Here is a 24,324-nt window from a genome sequence, read left to right on the forward strand (position 1 = left end):
TTAATCGTGTTTTACTGGGTGACTCACTTTTACTTGAGTCATTTTCTATTAAAGTATCTTTCTTTACTCAACTATGACAGTTGGGTGCTTTTTCCACCACCGGTGTCATGTTTATGGGCATGTAGGAGGGAGATTCCAGGATTTGGATAGTGTGAAGGAGGACATGGGACAAAGGAATGTGTCGTTGGGGGAAGAAAAAAATATAGCGTCAACTGTTGGGATGCCCATGCATGTTACTGGGAATTGGCAGTGTGCGATTTGAGTGGCAGGTTAAGGTGGTCGGAGTAATACAGACGTCGTATGAGGGTCGATCAAGGGTGAGGGATTGAGAGGATCCCTGTGAGTAGATCTGTCCCAGAACAGAGGGATAGGCTAATGAGTATACTGTATGTTTCAGTAAGGTTTGCTTCGTAGTGTTCATAGCAATGGTTATGAACTGTACTGCAGAGATGGAAAATATATGTTGTGGTGGCAGCTGCAGCAGGGTACGAGATTTGACTTCAGAAGAGTTACAGGGTGTGTTGAGTGGTAGTGTCCTGTCCTCTCAGGTCGTTGGCCTGGGGTAAGACCGGATAGCGTTAAAGTAGTGGAATAAGGTGCTGGGTTTTAATTAGTATAGAGTTAGTCGGAAGGGTAATTAAAAATGTTATTTTTCCCATTTCCCCCTTTTCCCCTTTTCCGTTTTGTGTCACAAAGTGTAATGGATTTATACTATAGTTTAGTTTGGGGCGGTATTGCAACATAATGGATGCCAACCACTGTTAAATTCCACCGAAGAAGACAACTTCTGGACTGCTGCTGAAGGATTAAGTGTTATGTATTGTACAACGTGCGCACACCCAAGCAAAGCAGAAGATCGGCATATGAGGGCACAGTCTTGCCCTGCTCATCTGGAAGACTACCTAAACTCCTTTTGTACTTAGGCTCCGTTAGGTGTTTTAGCCCAGGGTTTCCAAAACTCACATCTCTTCCCTTTTACCACATTTTTATACATTACGGCCTTATTCTAAATTATTTCTTTAAAAACAAAAATCATAATCAATCTACACACAATACCCCATTAAAAACGATGGGGTATTGTGTGTAGATTGATGAGGGAAAACAACAATTTAATTACTTTTAGAATAAGGCTGTAACATAACAAAATGTGGAAAAAGACAAGGGGTCTGAATACTTTCCAAATGCACTGTATGGTACCAGTCCATGGTTTTGGAAAGGGAGAGGTGGGGGGGATGCTATGTATGGATGTGCTGTACTTCATACTGTACGCTATGGAGAGTGTACTGCTTTACGTACGAATGGGTGATCAGAATGAATGGTGCATGTAATTAAATGTCAGAGTTATGTACAATGTGAAACCGGTCAGTTCTCCTACAGTAGGACTACCCCTGAACTGCTGCCGCCACAGCCTCAACCGTCACCTGGATCACGTCACACCCAGCCGCCGATTACCTTGCAGCCAGAGAGGGACCAAACATGTGCGGTTGAATACGTCTGTTCAGAATGGCTCCTTGCTCATACATGTTTTCCTCTCCCCCCTCTGTCGCCTGCACTGGACCGGACCACGGGCTGGGTGCCACAGACGTACAATATATATATATATTTAACGTTTATTTAACTAGGCAAGTACACGCTTGATGACAACGGATGACGAGGAGCGACTGCCAAATGATTCTCAACAAAAGGAGGAACCAACAGCAGATGAGCAACCGACAAAGGGTGGTGGCAGTGACTATCTTGGACAATCCTCCAGTAGCATGGATATTATCGCTGGGACTGAGTTTGGTTTGTGATTGTGTACACCTGAGATTTTGGAAGTAAAAACCGCCAACATTTTAATCCTTGTCTGTGCGGTGGCCTGGGATCTAGAACATGAACTAAAGAGCAATGCAAGTCACTTTCTCTTCCTAACTGACAGTTAAGAAGAAACATTTTGTTAAGTATTTTGTGTGTGTAGACTGTCTCCCATTATGTTCTTTCTTCCTTATTTCAGTGGCATTTCTGTTTCCCAACTCTCCCCAGTGAGACTTTCAATGTGTCTTGGTGGGCGTGGATGATTGGCTTGTGTGGTTTGATTGTCAGGGGGTGTAAAAAGCCACCAGGAGAAGTCAGTCAGTCAGTGATACACAAACTACACTAGGACGCATCGGCTGTTAGAGACAACACAACCTGGAAGTTGCCCAACTGACAAGGTAGTCCATGTAGTTCCTCTCAGGTCTGTCTGGTGACGTGATGCACATTAATCTGTTTTCCATGCTAGTGCTCCTATTCTGTTCTAGCGGGAGTCACCATGGTGAGTCTCACCCTCTTTCACTTTCACAAGCAGCTTTCTCTCAGCGTTGTCTCAGACGACTACTAAAAGCAAATGGGGGAGATAGTAACAGCAATGCTACTGCCATATACAGTGGGTGTCATAAGTATTTTGATCACATTTTGTTGCTCCAATGTGGGATTGAAATGAATTTAACTGTGATTATTGCACACCTGGATTCTGCAAGATTTGCCCATTATTCTTTTCAAAATTCTTTAAGCTCTGTCAAGGTGTTGGGGATCATGGATAGACAGCAATTTAAGTCTTGACATAGATTTAAGTCAAAACTGTGACTTGGCCACTCTGGAAATTAGCTTTCTTCTTGGTAAGCAACTCCGGTGTAGATTTGGCCTTGTGTTGTAGGTTATTTTAATTCCTCTCCCAGTGTCTGGTGTAAAGCAGACTGAATCAGGTTTTCCTCTAGGATTTTGCCTGTGCTTGGTGTATCTTTTTATTCTGAAAAACTCCCCAGGCTTTGCCGATGTCAAGCATACCCATACCATGATGCAGCCACCACCATGCTTGAAAATACGGAGGCAGTTACTCAGTGAAGTGTTGTGTTGGATTGCCCCAAATATATGGCTTTGCATTTAGGCCAAAATGTTTACTTCCGTGCCTTGTTGCAAACAGAATGCATGTTTTGGAATATTTTATATATATTTTTTTCACTCTGTCATTTAGGTCATTATTGTGGAGTAACTACAATGTTGTTGATCCATCCTCAGTTAATTCCCTTCACAGCCATTGAACTCTGTAGCTGTTTTAAAATCACCAATGACCTCATGGTGACATTTCTGAGCAGTTTCCTTCCTATTCTGCAACTCAGTTAAGAAGGATGACTGCCTTTGTGGTGTCTGGGTGGTTTAGTACATCATCGACAGCATCATTATTAATTTGACTATGCTTAAAGAGATATTCATTGTCTGATTTGTTATTGTTACCCATCTACCAATACTGCCCTTCTTTGATGTTTTCGAAAAGCTGCCCTAGTTAGCGAGGTAACTTTGGTCAACTCTGAGTAACTCGGGATAACCGGTCATAAGAAAGTGACTGACCTTTTAGTCAGATACTTTTCTATGGCAACGAATCCTTCAGAACTAACCTGCTCTGGGACAGGCAAACTTACAGCTAACTCCACATACCCTGAATGAAATGACTTGGCTGTGAGTTGAGGACCAATTAAATCAGATTCCAAATATTGCGTCATCATCCCCTTCATTTGAAGAAGACGACTTATTAAATATTTTATTAATCAAATTATGTTTTGTGTTAAAAAATAGTCATGTAAAAATATATCACACATTTATTAATGACAAAATGCATTTTAAACTTCCCATGGATTGATGTTTCAGCATTGTCTCAATGAAGCGTTCGACTAGCCATGTACGCACAGTTACACGGCTGCTAGAGTTAGCAGCAGGCAGATTAGCAATATCCCCCGTCATAGTACGGATGAAGCCTAACCTGGAATGTGAAGTTAACTGAAGTTGGTTAGCTTCAGAAACCCTTGTGTAGATCTAGCTTGCTTTGCAGGATACCCCTCAGGTCTTTGTAGTTGAATCTGTTGATGAAATTCAAAACTGAGGTACCTTAACAGATTTTGTATGTATGGGGGACAGAGCAAGGGGTACTCATTCAAAATGGACAGTCAGCCCATGTCACTTATGTGATTTGTTAAGCTAAATGTTACTCCTGAACTAGATTAGGCTTGCCTAAACGAAAGGTTGAATACTTTTGCAACAACTATATTTTAGTTATTACATTTTTATGAATTTGTTAACTTTTGTAGAATTTTCTGTTCACTTTGACATTTGAGTATTTTGTGTAGCTCAATAACAAAAAAATCACAACTAAATCAATTTCAATCACACTTTGTCGCACAAATACTTATGATACCCACTGTATGGGGACAGCTGACTGGGGGTCTTCATTCTGTTGTTCAGGTTGCTTTCAGTTTTGATTGGACTAGGAAATTTTTTAGGAATTCAGTCGAGGTCTCAACTTACTGTTGAGAGTTGGAATAGTAGAATTCACAAGATACAATTATTTGATTTGATTGTGCATCAGCAGTTTTTATCTTGTCAGTCACTGGCAGCCCATGTCAGCAATTATTTTTTAGATTGGTAAATGAGTCTAGCCAGCTATCTAAACTTGTAGTAATCATGGTGGAATTACCGACCCGGGGGCCCCATTGATTTTGTTAGTCACTCTCACTTAGATATGTTATAAAACAAACTGCAAACATTTCTCTCCACTCTATGGCAAAATGTGTAGGATGGCAGGCTTTAAAACTGAACATTTTTCTCTCCGCCCCATGTCCAAACGAGTAGAACTGCATGAAATAATTCATAAAATTGCCAAAACTTCTCTTCGCCCCATGGTAAAATGTATTGAATTGCTTCCATCTTGCGTTATAAAAGTACAACATTTTCTCTATGCCCCATTGCAAAATGTGTAGAATTGCAGGAAATTCTCTAAAAGGTCCGGCTCTGATTGCATGTGTGGGTATGCAGACCCGCAAGCCACTGCGGCCCCTCATGATGAGTTCACATATTTTGTGGCCCCCGCCCCATCAAAGTTTCCCATCCCTGACTTAGCTAGACTATATCTGTCACGTTCTGACCATAGTTCTGTTCTTTTATTCTTTGTTTTAGTATGGTCAGTGAGTTGGGGTGGGCAGTCTGTTTTTCTATGTTGGTTTTTGTGTTCGGCCTGGTATGGTTCTCAATCAGAGGCAGGTTTTTCTATGTTTTTCTATGTCGTTAGTTGTCTCTGATTGAGAATCATACTTAGGTAGCCTGGATTTCACTTTTGGTTTGTGGGTGTTTGTTTCCGTGTGAGTGTTTGGGCCATACGGTACTGTTTCGATTTTAGTTTTGTTCACGTCGTTTATTGTTTTGTATTTCAGTGTTCAGGTCGTTTTGAATAAATCATCATGAACACTTACCACGCTGCGTTTTGGTCCGATCCTTCTTCCACCTCTGAATGCCGTTACAATATCTTATCTAATATGAAAAAAGTCGATATCAAATTAGATAGTTGACTTCAAAGGTCATAGTTGTTTGTGGAGTTTGGTGACAAAAGAACGACCGCACCAAATGAACTTGATTGTATAATAAATAATAATACATTTTGTTTACGCCTTTCAAGATACCAAAGGACACTTACAGAGTAAGAAATAGAATACAAAGTAACAAACTTAAACATGACATTTCTAAAAGCAAAGTACAATAGAAAAAGTACCATGGCACCCATATTTTCTTTTGACTAGCTTAATTAGAGTATAGGCCTATCACAGCATTTGATTTTTAATCTAATGTATCCAAATGTGGAGCACTTATCTACATTTTAAGAGAAGTTGGTGCTGTGCGTATTTCTCTTCAATGGCGCATGAAGCTTGGACTAAATTATATTTAGTAAATGATCTAAAGACATGGGCGTGACAAGTTGTTTGAAGTGTTCTGGCTTGTGTACATGCTTAGCCTTCAAGTTGTAAATGGGAGGGTACCAGTGTACTTGATGGTTCTAAATAAGTGCAGGAAGTGGCCTTGTGTTCACTGCAAATCATTGATGTTAAGAAGAGAGAGCAGTTTACTTCTGCAGGACTCAATGGGTAAGCACAATATTCAAATAAACATAATTTAGCTGCTGATAGTGTTAATAGTCTGTTTAATGGATAGATCTATGAACAGGGTTTTTCCTTGTGCTGTATATTTCAAATCTGTGAATTGTTATTGTTTAGTACTCATGGATCACTTATGAGAGGCCATGCTAATACCATACGCTAACCTCCTGTACTACCAGCTATGTCCTTTAGCAAGCTTTGATATTTGGTCTACACATAGGATGTTGATCAAAGGACACTAGAAAGTAAGAAAGTAGTTTGTGGTATTAATGTGTAATAACCATTTTTTATGTATTACACATAGTTGATATACTGTATTACTCTCAGATGCACGTGATTTGGATGCACATTGTAGAATAGAGAATACATGTAGAATGTAGAATACATGGTGTTCTGCCTATAGGTCATAGTGGCACTCTCGGGATATTTGTCCGTGACGGTGTGACCCTTTTCATTGTTCCATGGAACTGGGGGGTGGAAAGTCCCTCCAACAGCCAGCACACTGTCTGTGGCCCTGTGGGCTGAGAGGCTGAATGTATGAGGGCGTCGTCCAATCAGTCCTCCGCCTCAGAGAGCAGGAAGTAGCTTCTCAGTCACGTCAGCCAATGTGGATAGTGGGCCGCAAGACGAGGCCCTCCGGAAATGTGCCGCCGGGTCTCAGCATTCAGGCAGCACCTCAGACGGACAGCCCCACCAGGCTCTACCAGGAGTATCTATCTCTATTTATCAGTACGGTAGCACACTCTGTCTGTCTGTCCCTGTCTTCTGTACGTCCGTCTGTCTGCTCAACCTGTCGGAAATAACATGGTAGCGAAGACTGCCTTGCACCACCCATGGCTGTGTCAGTGAGAAAAAAGAAGTCGTTTGCCATTGGGAGCAAGCCCAGCGTGAGAATGTGTTGGGAACGGGATTTCATGTAAGTGTGAGGCATAAGACTTTCCTACTTACTCAGTTTTTGTATATTTGGTAATGCAGTGAAAGAGAAATACTTGAAGTCAGGTGCCAGTGAGATCATTCATGACAAGTAGCCCTACCAGTGTGGAAGAGGATGGCTATCATGGTTTCAACTATCAATCTTTCTCACCAATGACTATATGATGGTCAACAAACACTGATATGTCATCAATTGAACTGCTGGACAGCTTATTTTATTGGGAGTTATAAAGCAAAGGTGTTTGCAACTGTTTAAATACAGTCATATTGAAAATCCTGTTTACAGGAAACTAATTTGCGCTCAAGGGCACTCCCATTCGTGAACACACACTTTTACTTGATCACTGTGTTACTCTCTGATTGTGATGAACATATTCAGGAAAGTAAAAGGGACACATCCCCTAAACTAAAGCTCTTAGTCCAGAATCTAAACTAAAGCTCTTAGTCCAGAATCTAAACTAAAGCTCTTAGTCCAGAATCTAAACTAAAGCTCTTAGTCCTGAATCTAAACTAAAGCTCTTAGTCCTGAATCTAAACTAAAGTTCTTAGTTCTAAATATAAACTAAAGCTCTTAGTCCAGAATCTAAACTAAAGCTCTTAGTCCTGAATCTCTAATGAGAGGAGCTGGTGCTTGTTTTGTCATGTTGATGCTTTTCTACAGTATTTATTATTCTGGGCACGCACTGCCTCCCTCTTTCTTTCCTCATATTATTCAACTGTGTGAAGTCCTGTCTACTTCCTGTAGAGAGGCCATGCTCATATTAGGTGACAGGAAGTGATGCGGGGGAAAGCCAAGCTCCCCCAAAAAGCAGAATGAGGTTGTTGCTGCTACAGGGTGGCCTACCATGAGTGAATGCTGAAAGAAATGCACATACTATGTTTAGTTGGAAACTTTGTTGACCAGGGGAACAGAAACCCATTCACCTGTGAATTTTTTTATTTTTAAAGGCCCAGTGTTGTTAATGTAATTGTCCTTTATTTTATATATATTTCCACTCTATGACGTTGGAATAATACTGTGAAAATGATGATAATGCCCTTTTAGTGTAAGACCTGTTTTGAAAAGACCGCCTGAAAGTTCAACTTGTTTTGGTGGGATGGGATTTCAGGCCTGCCTGGTGTCCTCACCAATAAGAAAGAGTTCCAAACCTCTGCCAATAACAGCATTGTTTTCTGTTTTCCCCTCCCCACTCAGAACATTCCCAGACGGTCCTAGCAATATTGTTGTTTATATTTTAGTTTCTTTTTGACCATTTTATTTGAAAACAATCACAGTAAAGTACTTAATAGTTACCCAGAAATGATTTGATATTGAGATAAAAACACCTTCATTGGATCCTTTAGAACAGAAACTCCTCATGTTCCCTACATGGCCTTGCATACTCCACTTCCTCTGTGGAGAAGGCCTACACCTTTAGACTGTCCAACAGCTGTGAGTGTTGTACACCTGTGAGACTATGCTCATCAACGTTCTTCTGACTGTGGTGGAACCAGCTGCTATTAGTTTTTTCACTAACAACTGAGCAGACATCTGCAAATCAAGAGATATAATCATGAGGTTGAACTTGGCAATATTGTGATGGGAAATGTATGTCAAAGGTTATGATACAGCTAATGATGCTGATCTTTCGCTCGCTGTCCCTGTTATGCTGAGTAGTCATTCAGAGAATGTGTTTTCCCAACACCTTTGTGGTTGTTTCCATTTTAATGTGTAGATCAGGAAGGAAGGAGTAGTGTAAAGTCTACCAAACACTTTCATGAAAAGGGCAAAATCATAGTTGCATGGGTGAGAGCACACTGTGAATCGTTCACACAGTATTTTTGAAAAACAGTTTCATTTAGTTTTTCCTCTAGAAACATGGGTTGTGTTGAGTAGTTTGCCGGTAGATTGTTCCAGGCAGCAGTAGGAAGTAGGTTTGAATAATTACCTGGTATTTTATACTTGCCACTCCTGTTTACATCTGAGTTCCTGGCAAAAAAAGAGTTCTCTAATCCTAATTAGCATCTCTGTCTTACTAAGCAGTGCGGTTAGAGAGTTCAGAACCCATTCAAGGTGACTGTGGATTTGGACCCTATAAAGGGATACTTTGAGATTTTTCCCCCGAGTCAGATGAACTTGTGGATACCATTTTTATGTATCTGTGTCCAGTATGAAGGAAGTCAAAGGTAGTTTTGCGAGCCAATGCTTACTAGCGTTAGCGCATTGACTGGAAGTCTATGGGTATCTGCTCGCATGCTAAAGTATCCCTTTTATTAAGTTTGTTTTGTTGATTATTACTGACGACAAATACATCTGAATATTGTAATACGCCATAGCTCTGATAATGCATTTCTTCACTTATTATATATAAGATGTGGTTAACTGCAATGAGTTAGGTGTAATGGAAATGATTCTTCACACAAAGAGACCATTCTGTTCATGCAGTCCTCCATTGTTAATCAGAGAGTAAAGTTCCTAATTTAATCTCTCTTTCCCCTTTACAACCACAAGTATCCCAACACCAAAAATAGCCAGAACATGCAGTTAGGTTGGTGGAATGAATCTGTCTGTAGGTCCCACACCATGCATGCCTTTTGAACAGCGGTTATCACTTCATCAACACAAACATCAACACAAACATCAAAAGGTGGCTGCAGGACAGATAAATGCTGCCGTTGTCCTTTCAAGTCCCCTTGAAGCAGAGGCCACAAACAGGTCAGAAATTACCAAGCCACCCAACTGAGTCCACCCAACTGAGTCCACCCAACTGAGTCCAACGTCAATCTGCTTGCCTCGTCACAGTTAAATTTAGATGCTTAAGATACGTTGCATAAACACATTTAAACATGAAAGCAGTTGCAGAAATAGTTCATACTTTTCTTCTCCGGCCTAATCCACGAATCAGACTAAACTACATTCCTGCATCCTTATTGAATCTCCCTGCCTGGCTGTTTCCTCCTGTAGAGAGTTAAATTACCCCTGACTGACTCTGGGGAGAGATGCAGATTACCCCTGACTGATTCTGGGGAGAGATGCAGATTCCCTATGCCTCATTTCCATCCTTATCTAACAGTCAGATCTTGCGCCCCTGCACCCGTCCCTTGGATGTCAACGGAAGCCCCTCTCCCCTCCTCTGGTGCTCCCTTGCTAGTATATTTGTCCTTGTGGGTCTGGAGGCTGCTGGTTTCCCTGTACTCCCTCCCAGAAGGCAGGCAGCCATCGTCAGGGCAAGGAAAGGCAAGGAAGGCACTGTGGGCGGCAAGGCAGGAAGCACACAACACAGGGTGCAATCAACAGCTCTGAAAGGGCATGAGGCACATTCCAGGGGAAACGTCTAGTTTCCTGTCCGCTTGTCCGGTTCAGGGTCAAGATTTGAGACTGCAGGTTTTCCGTCTGTATTAGGGTTTTAGAGATTTAGAGGAGAGTGTGGTGTGTGTTTCTCTGAGTCTGCCTTAGCGCGCCCTCTCTCTGTCTCAGTCTGATTTAGAAGTTAACACAGTCAGAGTGGTGTGGTTCTCTCATTGGGTTTATTGATGGATCTCCTCAGGGAGAGCTCAGCAGTTCAGACCCTCAGGAGACGAATGAGCAAGAGGTAAGCTGCTGATGGGGCACGTTTCCCAGGCATTATGACTATGGTTTAGATTGGGTGGCAGACCTATTGGCTGGGGTGCTTGTTTCTTTGTTTCTATATCTATGTAGGATTGATGTGGTGTCATGGTTGATGGAACTTAATGAATACAAATTGCAGTGAAATGTTTGCTGTCTTGTGAGTTTGAAGTGGAGAGAAAGTTGCTGGGTCAGGATATGTAAGATGTTTTCTAGGACTGAGCTGTTATGATATGTTTATTTTATTATGTTGATATGGTCTGAATCCTCAAGTCTTCAAGTGCTTCTTGCTCATGATGTGTTGCTGTTTTTGTACAATCAGATTCAGAGTTCACTGTGGTCTTATTGAACAATGCAGCTGCTGAGAGAATAATTTAGCGTTGCATCTCAGAAATGTCAATTTCGATGAACATATACGAACCCATAGGTTCAGCCCACTACCAGCTCTGTGATATGTACTGTGGTGTATGATGTGTTATTTCTCCCTCTTTGTACCCTCAGAAACATGACTTCAGCAGAGATCTCCTGGCCCATCCCCATGAGGGCCATCGGGGCCCAGAACCTGCTCACCATGCCAGGGGGTGTGTGCCACTCTGGGTATGTGCACAAGAAAGGAGGGAGCCAGTTCAGCCTTATGAAGTGTGAGTAGCCCTACAGTACATAACATTACATACATGCATACAAACATTACATACATACATACATACATACATACATACATACATACATACATACATACATACATACATACATACATACATACATACATACATACATACATACATACATACATACATACATACATACATTACATGGCTCATTAATGTTTACTGTACCAAGGGATTCTGACAAAGGTCTGTGATGAGTGGCATTGCATACTTTCATCTCAACACAACGTTTATTTCACCAGTCCTGGAGCAGGGTTGGAGATTCATCAAATTAGGAAGAACATATTTGCTTTTACGCCTGGCTTATTTGTGAGACCTTTCTTTGTGTTTTCTTTCCTTCTGCAATCTTACAGGGCCTCTTCGCTACTTAATCATCCATAAGGGATGTGTGTATTACTTCAAGAGCAGCACCAGTCCTGCACCGCAAGGAGCTTTCTCTCTCAATGGCTACAACAGGTCAGTGTTCACTATCGTGTCCGTCTTTATGCACAGAAGTACATGAATTTGAATAGGCTCGGCAAAACATGTTGGCATTCTCACATAGGCCTACATATGATTATTAATGTTTAAATACAGCTGGTTTTGTCAGTTGCAATTAGTTTGTTATGCTGAGAAATCCTGATGAGATGAGAAAGTCTGCTGACAATGAAAGCATTTCTCAATGTGCTGTTCTTTCCCACCTGGACAAAAGGAACACCTACGTGAGAATGCTGTTCATTGACTATAGCTCAGCATTCAATATCATAGTGCCCTCCAAGCTCATAACTAAGCGAAGGACCCTGGGACTGAACACCTCCCTCTGCCACTGGATCCTGGACTTCATGACAGGCCGACACCCCAGGTGGCGAGGGTAAGCAACAACACATCCGCAACGCTGACCCTCAACACGGGGGCCCCCCATGGGTGCGTGCTTAGTCCTTTCCTGTACTCCCTGTTTACCCTTTGACTGCGTGGCTACGCACGACTCCAAAACCATCATTAAGTTTGCAGAGGACACAACGGTGGTAGGCCTGATCACCGACGATGATGAGACAGCCAATAGGGAGGAGGTCAGAGACTTGGCAGTGGTGCCAGGACAACAACCTCTCCCTCAACATCAGCAAGACAAAGGAGCTGATCGTGAACTAGGGGCCGAGCATGTCCCCATTCACATCGATAGGGCTGTAGTGGAGTGGGCCGAGAGCTTCAAGTTCTTCGGTGTCCACATCACTAAGGTCCTATCATGGTCCAAACACACCAACACAGTCGTGAAGAGGGCACGACAACATCTCTTCCCCCTCAAGAGGCTGAAAAGATTTGGCATGGGTCCTCAGATCCTACAAAAGTTCTACAGCTGCACCATTGAGAGCATCTTGACTGGCTGCATCACTGCTTGGTATGGCAACTGCTTGGCATCAGACCTCAAGGCGCTACATCACTGGGCTCCCTGCCATCCAGGACCTCTATACAAGGCGGTGTCAGAGGAAGGCCCTAAGAATTTTAAAAGACTCCAGCCACCCAGGTCATAGACTGGAGCACCACGTCTGGGACCAAAAGGTTCCTGAACAGCTTCTACCCCCAAGCCATAAGACTGCTGAACAGTTAATCACATGGTTACCCTGAGCATTTGCATTGACCCCCTTTTTATTTGCACTGACTCTGTTGCACCGGCTCTATGCACACTTACTGGACTCTACCCACACACTCACTGGACTCTACCCACACACTCACTGGACTCTACCCACACACTCACTGGACTCTACCCACACACTCACTGGACTCTACCCACACACTCACTGGACTCTACCCACACACTCACTGGACTCTACCCACACACTCACTGGACTCTACCCACACACTCACTGGACTCTACCCACATACTCACTGGACTCTACCCACACACTCACTGGACTCTACCCACACACTCACTGGACTCTACCCACACACTCACTGGACTCTACCCACACACTCACTGGACTCTACCCACATACTCACTGGACTCTACCCACACACTTACTGGACTCTACCCACATACTCACTGGACTCTACCCACACACTCACTGGACTCTACCCACACACTCACTGGACTCTACCCACACACTCACTGGACTCTACCCACACACTCACTGGACTCTACCCACACACTCACTGGACTCTACCCACACACTCACTGGACTCTACCCACACACTCACTGGACTCTACCCACACACTCACTGGACTCTACCCACACACTCACTGGACTCTTGATGTGCCACTTCCTGCTGAATGAGATCATCTCTATAAAGGTTTTAGAGGTTTTGCTTACGATTACCAAACACTCGTCATATCAATTCATACATCAAGTCACAAGCCAATAATGGAGACGGCAATGTTCAACCATCTCTTTTCCATATTTGTTTGACATTTGGAAAGTTAAAGTGGCTATTGAAGTAGGCTCTATCATACCCTGTGGTGTTTTCATTGAGTTCCTCCCTCTAACGAGTCCTTCCCAGTAGAGGTATGCTGCAATTCCATGGTGGTAACTGTGTAACTGTGTAATTACATGTCTGGAGTCTCCTCTCCCTGCTGAGGCTGAGTATAAATAGAGCTTTAATACAGCTGTGCAACTCTAGCACACTGAAACATGGCCAGGCCTTTTCAGCTCACACAGCATACTGTATGTTACATAGGAGGCATGATATGTTATTACAGCAATTATATGATGAAAACGGCAATACATTAATAAACCAATGACACAGTTGCCAGAAGGTTTCACCGACAAAATGTGAAAATTGGATTGGTCAGAGTGAGGGGGCTTGTACTTTATGTATATACCCTGAGTGTACAAAACATTAAGAACACCTTTCTAATATTGAGTTGCAGCCCCCCCACTCCGATGCGTCCCACAGTTGTCAAGTTTGCTGGATGCCCTTTGGGTGGTGAACCATTATTTATACACACGGGAAACTATTGAACATGAAAAATGGAGCAGCGTTGCAGTTCTTTACACAAACAGGCTAGCACCTACTACCATACCTCATTCAAAGGCACTTAAATCTTTTGTCTTGCCCATTCACTCTCTGAACGGCACACTTACACCATCCATGTCTCAGTTGTCTCAAGGCTTAAGAAACCATCTTTAACCTGTCTCTTCCCCTTCATCTACACTGATTGAAGTGGATTTAACAAAGTACATCAATAAGAGATCATAGCTTTCACCTGGATTCACCTGGTCAGTCTGTCATGGAAAGAGCAGGTGTTCTTAATGTTTTGTGCACTCAGTGTATACTGTATTTGTTTCATAAATGTAAGCTACTTATGTAGTGTTCTTTAATATGTGGTTTCAGTTTCTATTCCTCTCGTTGGCAGGGTGATGAGGGCAGCAGAAGAGACCACCTCCAGTAACGTGTTTCCCTTCAAAATTGTCCACTTCAGTAAGAAGCACCGTACCTGGTACTTCTCAGCAGCCAGTGAGGATGAGAGAAGGGTGAGGGGCACTACATACAGATTAAGAACCTCTCACATTCCTAGTAACAGTACATATATAATTAATTATTTACACATATATATATATGTGTGTATGTGTGTGTGTGTGTGTGTACCAGTCAAAAGTTTGGACACACCTACTCATTCAAGGGTTTTCTTTATTTGGACTATTTTCTACATTGTAGAATAATAGTGAAGACATCAACACTATGAAATAACACATGGAATCATGTCGTAACCAAAACAGTGTTAAACAAAATATAATATAAATCAAAATATATTTGAGATTTGAGATTCTTCAAAGTAGACACCCTTTGCCTTGATGACAGCTTTCACACTCTTGGCATTCTCTCAACCAGCTTCATGAGGTAGTCACCTGGAATGCATTTAAATTAACAGGTGTGCCTTATTGAAAGTACATTTTTGGAATTTCTTTCCTTCTTAATGCTTTGGAGCCAATCAGTTGTGTTGTGACAAGGTAGGGGTGGTATACAAAAGATAGCCCTATTTGGTAAAAGACCAAGTATATATTATGTCAAAAACAGCTCAAATAAGCAACGAGAAACAACATCATTACTTTAAGACATAAAGGTCAGTCAATCGGGAGAATGTCAAGAACTTTGAAAGTTTCTTCAAGTGCAGTCGTGAAAACCATCAAGCGCTATGATGAAACCGTCTCTCACGAGGACCGCCATAGGAATGGAAGACCCAGAGTTACCTCTGCTGTAGAGAATAAGTTCATTAGAGTTAATTGCACCTCAGATTGCAGCCCAAATAAATAGTTCACAGAGTTCAAGTAACAGGCACATCGCAACATCAACTGTTCAGAGGAGACTGCGAGAATCAGGCCTTCATGGTCAAATTGCTGCAAAGAAACCACTACTAAAGGACACCAATAATAAGAAGAGACTTGGCCCAAATAACACGAGCAATGGACAATGGAAATCTGTCCTGGGTTCTGATGAGACAAAAATAGAGCTTTTTGGTCTAAATTCCACTCGCCGTGTTTGGAGGAAGAAGAAGGATGAGTACAACCCCAAGACACCATCCCAACCGTGAAGCATGGGGGTGAAAACATCATTCTTTGGGGATGCTTTTCTGCAAAGGGGACAGGACGACTGCACCGTATTGAGGGGAGGATGGATGGGGCCATGTATCGCGAGATCTTGGCCAACAACCTCCTTCCCTCAGTAAGAGCATTGAAGATGGGTCGTGGCTGGTTCTTCCAGCATTGCTCTAGCAGTTCAGAAATTAGATGAACTGAGGTGGCATCTAATGATGGTGTCACATTGAAAGTCACTGAGCTCTTCAAGCGAGGCTATTCTAATGCCAATGTTTGTCTATGGAGATTGCATGGCTGTGTGCTCGATTTTATACACCTTTCAGCAACTGATCTGGACTGAAGAGGACTGGCCACCCCACATAGCCTGGTTCCTCTCTAGGTTTCTTCCTAGGTATTGGCCTTTCTAGGGAGTTTTTCCTAGCCACCGTGCTTCTACACCTGCATTGCTTGCTGTTTGGGGTTTTAGGCTGGGTTTCTGTACAGCACTTTGAGATATCAGCTGATGTACGAAGGGCTATATAAATAAATTTGATTTGATTTGATCTGGCTGAAATAGCCGAATCCACTAATTTGAAGGGGTGTCCACATACTTTTGATTATATAGTGTATATACACACATAGTGAAATGTATGCACTCACTACTTCCTGTAAGTTGCTCTGGATAAGAGCATCTGTGAAATGAATAAAATGTCAAATGTAAATGTATTAATCACAATGTAATACTGATTTATTTTTGTCTACTGAAAGAAATGGATGCGAAATCTGCGGAAAGAAATTGATCACTACAATGACAGAAGGGATTCACATGTTTCAAGGTAAGTCAACACAACCCTTCCTTCACACAATCATATCATCTGTGGTTACTTCCTTTTTCTGATAAATAGTAGACAGTTTGGCTGCATGCTCTGATTGACTTTCTGAGCCTGTAGATTTTATCTTCTAGATTAATATACAGTGTAAGCTCTTGCTGTGTTATAACAAGTATGTATGGAAGTCAGTGAAAACATGATTAGTGAATGTATTAAATACAAGGTGATTAATTTAGTCCTCCCTTTGTCATAGTAGACAATAACAATACTCTGTTGCCATAGTGACTCCGAATCTGATGCAGACAGCTTCTATGGATCGATCGAGCGCCCCATGGACATAACCCATACCACAGATGACCCAGAAGGCAGTAAGACATACTACTCACTTCTGAAGCAATATGGCTCAGTTTCACAGCACTTGTTTCACACAATTAACTCTGTGCACTAACAATGATGTAATTTTCATGTCTAGATTACATGTTAGAGGATGAAGACGACGATGAGGATGACTATGAAAAACCAGATAGCCCACCAACACCTACAGGTAGGCCTACAGAATAGTAAATGTCTTTGAGTTTGATGCTGTCTTTGATGTGGCTGGTGCTATAACTGTGATAACCTGCCCTTGATGGGATTGGCATGTCATCACAATTCAAACTAATGGCCCCATCTTTTATGGCTAAATGATAACTATGCTGAAATAATTTAGAATCATATATTTTTGTCAGTGATTTACTGTATTACAAATGCCCGTTTTCCTGTTTTTTTCTGTCTCTGACTATCGTATTATGCTGCTATTGAAGGAAGGCCAACCGTTCCACCACCATCCTACCCACCTCCTCCAGTCCCATGCCAGTTCATACATGAGTCCATGTCAGGATTCTGCAAAGGTCTACCCCCTCCTGTGCTCGGCCCCATCAGGAGCCCCACCAGCCCCCTTCCAAAGAAACCGCCAGCGCCCTTACCTCCACCCAAGCTCGGTGAGGTCAGCCACAACCACCATGGACACAAGAACATCCCAAATAAGGGCCCCCCTCAACCTCCCCCCATCCACCTCAAGCCTAGCCCAGAGAGGAGTGCATGGAGTCCTAAGAGCCCGACCCCCCCTCCCCCTCCCATGGCCAACCTAAAGAAGCAGGCAATGATGGGGCAGATGTCATTCTCCACCATAGCTGGGGGGAAACATAAAGACAGGATGCCCCCTGTTCCAGTGTCCATGCAGTCTCCCGCCACCCTGATCATCTGCAGCGACCTGGAAAGGAAGATGGTGCTGCACTCCAGCCCTAGTCCACCGGGTTTTCGTGGCAACAAACCCAGTCACATTCCGGGCATGCCAAACCACTGCCTCAGCTCCAGACCAGCTCCAGATCTCCCACCACAGGCCTTGCCAGCACTGAACCACACCAAGCCTGGACTGTACAAACCACCCCTGGTACCCAAACTTCCATGTCCTGCGGCCAAGCCTAAACCACCTGGAGGGTCAGCACAGTAAGTGTCTCCTTAAGTTTCCTACAGATACAGGTAATCCCTGTTTCCTTTCATCGAGGAAAACTTGACTTTTTGCTCTGTTGAACTATAATTTGATTTCAAGATTGTTATATTTTACAACACACAAATGCAGCACAGTTTAAAACCCCCTCTTTCTTCTCAGAAGATCTTCTCCAGATGGACAAAGCTTCCGGACCCCAGTGGACGAGGTGCCTGTCTCTTTAAGAAAGAGCAGGGATCCATCCAAGGACACTGACTATGACTCTGATGAAGACTATGAGAATGTAAGCACCCTCTATATTCTCATTTACATTTTTGCATACAAGTAATTTAGTAGACACTTTTAACCGGAACGACTAGGGTTAAGTAGATTGCTCAAGGGCACAGACACATTTTTCACCCAGTCGATTCGAACCAGCGACCTTTCAATTACAGGCCCAACGCTCTTAACAATGCCACTTTTGTTTACGTACCCTACATTACTCATCTCATATATATATATACTGTACTCGATACAATCTACTGCATCTTGCCTATGCCGTTCTGTACCATCACTCATTCATAAATCTTTATGTACATATTCTTTATCCCTTTACACTTGTGTGTATAAGGTAGTAGTTTTGGAATTGTTAGGTTAGATTACTCATTGGTTATTACTGCATTGTCGGAACTAGAAGCACAAGCATTTCGCTACACTCGCATTAACATCTGCTAACCATGTGTATGTGACAAATACATTTGATTTGATTTGATTTAACCCGCTAGACTACCTGCCACCAGGTTCTCCATCGACTACAACTCTAGTTTACACAGGCTATGAGAAAAACACCTGCGTTATGTGGTGTGGTTTTGTGTATATTGTTTTGTTGTCAAATTTACTCAGTTTACTCAATTCCATAGTCTCATTAAACAATCATGTTCAGTTTACTATAGATTAGTCTCATTGATCAGAATACTATAGATTAGTCTCATTGATCAGAATACTATAGATTAGTCTCATTGATCAGTGTACTACAGATTAGTCTCATTGATCAGTGTACTATAGATTAGTCTCATTGATCAGTTTACTATAGATTAGTCTCATTGATCCATTTACTATAGATTAGTCTCATTGATCCATTTACTATAGATTAGACTCATTGATCAGTGGATTACAGATTAGTCTCATTGATCAGAATACTATAGATTAGTCTCATTAATCCGTTTACTATAGATTAGTCTCATTGATCAGTGTACTACAGATTAGTCTCATTGATCAGTGTACTACAGATTAGTCTCATTGATCAGTGGACTACAGATTAGTCTCATTGATCAGTTTACTATAGATTAGTCTCATTGATCAGTTTACTATAGATTAGTCTCATTGATCCGTTTACTATAGATTAGTCTCATTGATCAGTGTACTACAGATTAGTCTCATTGATCAGTGTACTACAGATTAGTCTCATTGATCAGTGGACTACAGATTAGTCTCATTGATCAGAATACTATAGATTAGTCTCATTAATCCATTTACTATAGATTAGTCTCATTGATCAGTGTACTACAGATTAGTCTCATTGATCTGTTTACTATATATTAGCTCATTGATCAGTGTACTATAGATTAGTCTCATTGATCAGTGTACTGCATATTAGTCTCATTGATCAGTGGACTACAGATTAGTCTCATTGATCAGTGGACTACAGATTAGTCTCATTGATCAGTGTACTACAGATTAGTCTCATTGATCTGTTTACTATATATTAGCTCATTGATCAGTGTACTATAGATTAGTCTCATTGATCAGTGTACTACATATTAGTCTCATTGATCAGTGGACTACAGATTAGTCTCATTGATCAGTGGACTACAGATTCGTCTCATTGATCAGTGGACTACAGATTAGTCTCATTGATCCGTTTACTATAGATTAGCTCATTGATCAGTGTATTATAGATTAGTCTCATTGATCAGTTTACAATAGATTAGTCTCATTGTTCAGTTTACAATAGATTAGTCTCATTGATCAGTGTACTATAGAATAGTTTTGCCCAGCTGATGCAATTCTATCCTTCTAATGTGTCTGTTGTTGTTTTCTTTTCACACATTGTTCCTGACCTCAGATGCAATTACCAGATTCTGTGTTCCTGGACACAACAGAAACAAGCAGTGTTGAAAAGTAAGACACACTTAGTTATTTCTGTACTGAATTTTTGTTGAACACCCTGTTCATTTTTGTGTAATGGTCTTAAGCACCCACATGTGTTTCACCACAGTGTGCTCGACCACTTCCTGAAAATCAGGTCTCTGTTTTCTCATGAGAGAAGAGCAGAACACATGTCTGACTGCAGTCTGACTGATGTATTATTATTGTGCTTTAATTGCAGGTTATTTAAGGAAAGCTCCAGAACACCGCAGGACGGTCTCTACTGCTTCAGGAACTCAGGAACAAAAACATCAAAGGTACACCATGCATTTACATTTACATTTTAGTCATTTAGCAGTAGCTCTTATCCCGAGTGACTTACTGTTAATGCATTCATCTTAAGGTAGCTAGGTGGGACAGCTACATATCACAGGCATAGTGAATACACTTTCCTCAATAATGTAGCTATCAGCAAAGTCCGGGGTGTTGTGGTGAGGAGGGGATTGTTTAGATACTCTTTGAAGTGGTAGGGTTTCAGGTGCTTTTCGAACCAACACATGCTGTGATGCATAAACAATGCATTCACCACACATCACATAGTGATAATTGAAAGAAAACGGGTTTAGTGAATAATGTACATTTGTTCTCATTGAATCAGGTGCTGGTGGTGTGGGATGTGAGTGTGTGCAAGGCCAGAAACTACAGGCTCTTTGAGGAGGTCAGAACCACTGTCTTTACCTTCTCTGTCTACCAGGTCTATTGTCTGACAAAATCAATATTACAACGGAGGATTCCAGTACTATCTCTGTCTTGTTTGATGTTCATTTCATTGTGTTTGTTTATGGTTTAGGACTCCCGGCTGTTCCTGGAGTTAGAGATGACATTTCCCTCCCTGTCAGCCCTAGTGGAGCACTACCATAGCCACCCACTACCCAATCACGGGTCTCTGTGTCTGCAGAAGCCATATGGTTACATCGTGCCAAGGTGACCTTGCCACGACCCCGTCCTGAGGTCACGGCCTCATCTGCTCATATGAAGTCTCTCCTCGTTGGCGTCTACCATGGTTCTGCCACTGTAATGAACTACAGTAGAAACTTACTACGGCTGAAACACAACCACAGTGCCCACTGTAAAGCAAGGCAGATTGTTGCATCTCTGTAACCGAGCCTGAGTAAATGTTGGAGCGGTTCTGGTGAATATCCTGGCATGGGCAGAGGTGCAACGAGTGCAGATGGTTGCAGTTGTTGAAGAAAATATGGCATCTGTGACAATGAGGGCAATGAGCTGTATAGGTCTTCCTGTATGCTCAACTGGAGTGCCACAGGTTTACAGAACACAGTTGTACTATGTGAGGACTACTGCAGGAATAGTGCTGTAAAGGTCTGTCATTACACTTGATAGCAGCAGGCAGGTGAACTGCTGTTGTGTTGTGAAGAATACATGTTGGAGCAAGCAAATGTTAAGATTTGTGGGTTGAATGCACATGAATGTCAGAATATTAATCACTGCTTATGTATCATGCATTGAGGACCAACTTATTCTACAAATCAAGTTGATGAAACGTATCATATTATCTTCAGAAGAAATGTATTATTCAGACCACAACGCAAACGCTCTACCTCCCTATTTACTCTTTTACCTTACTGCCTGTCTCTTTCTCTCTACCTGTCTCTGTCCCTTAATCTTTCTCTCTTTACTTCACCCTCCCTCCCTCCCTCCCTCCCTCCCTCCCTCCCTCCCTCCCTCCCTCCCTCCCTCCCTCTCTCCACTGCTTACATAATGATAACTGTGACATATGGTGCACAAAACCAGTGCTATCTATGATCATGTAATCACACTTTAAATGAAACTGCCCACACGTGTAGTATTGCACTGTATAGAATTGTATATATTGTAAAAATGATTTTGTAAAGTTGTAAATATATTATTTCTGATTATAAGAAAAATATTTTAGAATGGATAACAGCAGAAGGCAGATACATATTCCATTGGGTTCCATTGGGTTCCATATTCTGTTTGGTGACGCACCATTTAACCATGCCCATGCAATAGTCTTGAGTGTGACTGCATTTATGTTGAAGATGCACTATGTTATTTATCTTTACCATAAACAAAAATATTGTATTTTAAGCTGGTGTACAAAACCAAAAGTAAAATATGCAAAAACGGAACTTAAGAACGGGAAGCATAGAAATAGTGCACATAAAACAGATTTACCGCTTCTTAGGCTTGCTTTCAATGAGAATGAAAGATCTATGACTCATGTCTATGTGAATTTGGTCAGTCACACAAAAAGTTACATATTGTAGCTTTAAGTCACAAAAAATAATGAACTGAAATGACATCCACATAATTACAATCAGACTTTTTTCAGTCGAGAGTATTTTAGGGGAAATCATGGCTACTATATATTTCTATGTTGTAATCTTGCCTCATCTGTGTGTTATTCTCCAGCCACGAGGACAAGTGCAAGAGAATCACACACTGGACACTCACTGATAGTGATGGGCAGATATTAGCTCAGATAAAATCGAATCCACAATTTCTCACCCTCGTTTTCATGATCTCCAGCACAATACCAGTGTCTACACATGTGAAAACGGTGCATTTCTACGTTTTGTAGAAAAATATATATATCACTCTGGCTAGACACTCATTGTTTTTCTAACTTTTAAACCTACCCTGTGATGTCACAGACAACTGTCTAAAAAAAGATATAACAATAATACGTGTATTTTGTATAGCGCTTTTCATTAGTGTTACCGCAAAGCTCTACATAGGCGAAAATAATGATAATAAAATAAATACAATATAAACATCATACATTTAGAATCAAGGCAGGAAATAGCCATTCTAAATCCTAGAAAGAGGGACTATAAGAAAGATGTGTTTTACAGCCCATTTTACAAGTTCAAATTTGAGTACCTTATCATTTTAACCACAGGTCATAGAAACACACTGTTTTAATATATATAGACACTGGTTTGGTGCAGAGATAATGAATATGAGGTTGAAAAGTGGCAGAATTGCACTTTAAGGAATGCTACAGCAGCAACACAAGCATCAGAGGAGCTGGTTCATTAAACATGCATACTAAATAAATCATAATGATATCGTGATTAATATTCAATGTTTTCACATCTTACTCAGTGAGGAGAATTGAGATAATATGACGTCTCTTTCAGACCTTGACAAGGAAGCCAGAACAAATAGTGCTCTAAATGACTTCTTATGTCTGTCTCTCCTTCTCTCTCCCTCTCCTCTCCTCCTCTACTGTGCCACAGCCATATCACCACCAGCATCACCACGTTAGCAGCACAGGATATTAGTGCACTGTTCTTTAACTAGTTCATTAAATGGGAGACAGCAAAGACGAAAACCAATGCAAATGAGAATTTCTGAAGGCAGGATTACTAAGATCCATCATTGTGAATTAATTAACACAGTCTAGAGACAGAACTGCCAGAATTATAGTATCTAATATGTCAAAATCCATTAAATTGAACATTTTAAAGCTTTTTGACAGTGGTAAATTACTCAATAAAATTATATTCGATGTTGAAACTACAGATCTTTTGGTTATGTCTCATAATTCTCTGGTAAAAAAAAATATATCACTGTTAGGGTTAGGTGATCATTAACTTGATTAAGAATTGTGCACACAACCATTTCAGTTTATTCAATCTTAGGTAGTACATCCTTTTCCAATCCATACTATTATAGTACTAAACCTGAGTTGACTTGTTTGCTACATTGTAAATATATGTGTTGACATGTAAACATCAAAGTCTGCAAACAACACTAAATCCTGGGTTTACGTTTGCAAACTGCTCTAAATGATGGATTTGTCATTATAGAGAGAGACCCCATGATGATGCACAGTTGTACAGTTAAGTTTTGGGGTGCCTGCAGAATCGAGGACTGAAAGGCTGCATTTACACAGGCAAACCAATTCTGATCTTTTCCCCTCTAATTGGTCTTTAGACCAAAGCACATGAGATCTTTTCACAACAGATATTTTTCAGAACTGACCTGATTGGTCAACAGACAAAATGTGTGAAAAAATACCAGAATTGGGCTGCCTGTCTAAACGCAGCCAAAGTGCCTTCAGCGGTCTTACCAGTACAGCACTACTAGGTCACTAAAGAGCAGGCAAGGTGCAGGAAGATTACTCAGTAGCACACATTTGAGATTTCAGCAGACTATCTTATGCAGAGGGACTTACAGTAACAATTAAGGTTAAGTGCCTTGCTCAAGGGCACATTTTT

At 41.5% G+C, this 24,324-nt stretch overlaps 1 protein-coding gene across 5 annotated transcripts; it reads left to right on the forward strand.

Annotated features, from left to right (window-relative positions):
• Positions 1 to 2,107: 2,107 nt before the first annotated feature.
• On the forward strand, positions 2,108 to 23,625 carry LOC109892455 (SH3 domain-binding protein 2). Of its 5 annotated transcripts, none has more exons than XM_020485003.2 (13): positions 2,108 to 2,192; positions 10,957 to 11,096; positions 11,477 to 11,579; positions 14,452 to 14,569; positions 16,379 to 16,446; positions 16,723 to 16,808; positions 16,913 to 16,984; positions 17,244 to 17,928; positions 18,092 to 18,212; positions 20,034 to 20,089; positions 20,298 to 20,373; positions 20,715 to 20,774; positions 20,907 to 23,625. In XM_020485003.2, the coding sequence occupies exons 2-13, from the start codon at positions 10,961 to 10,963 to the stop codon at positions 21,042 to 21,044; spliced, it is 1,719 nt and encodes a 572-aa protein (XP_020340592.1). In that variant the 5' UTR covers positions 2,108 to 2,192; positions 10,957 to 10,960; the 3' UTR covers positions 21,045 to 23,625. The 5 variants fall into 5 exon arrangements, with proteins under 5 accessions (XP_020340592.1, XP_020340591.1, XP_020340590.1 ...); XM_020485002.2 differs by lacking the exon at positions 2,108 to 2,192 and adding an exon at positions 5,819 to 5,924; XM_020485001.2 differs by lacking the exon at positions 2,108 to 2,192 and adding an exon at positions 6,536 to 6,852 and having other exon boundaries at positions 18,095 to 18,212.
• The last annotated feature ends 699 nt before the right edge of the window (positions 23,626 to 24,324 follow it).

Source organism: Oncorhynchus kisutch, linkage group LG6 (assembly GCF_002021735.2).
Source record: "Oncorhynchus kisutch isolate 150728-3 linkage group LG6, Okis_V2, whole genome shotgun sequence".
Taxonomy (NCBI): Eukaryota; Metazoa; Chordata; class Actinopteri; order Salmoniformes; family Salmonidae; genus Oncorhynchus; species Oncorhynchus kisutch.

Bases quoted from the DNA above. Each gene is read 5' to 3' on its own strand.
- LOC109892455 (XM_020485000.2), top strand. From the start codon at position 6,770: ATGGCTGTGTCAGTGAGAAAAAAGAAGTCGTTTGCCATTGGGAGCAAG. The intron at 6,853-10,956 runs GTAAGTGTGAGG...TTGTACCCTCAG, and splicing joins TGTTGGGAACGGGATTTCAT to AAACATGACTTCAGCAGAGA. The intron at 20,090-20,297 runs GTAAGACACACT...CTTTAATTGCAG, and splicing joins GAAACAAGCAGTGTTGAAAA to GTTATTTAAGGAAAGCTCCA.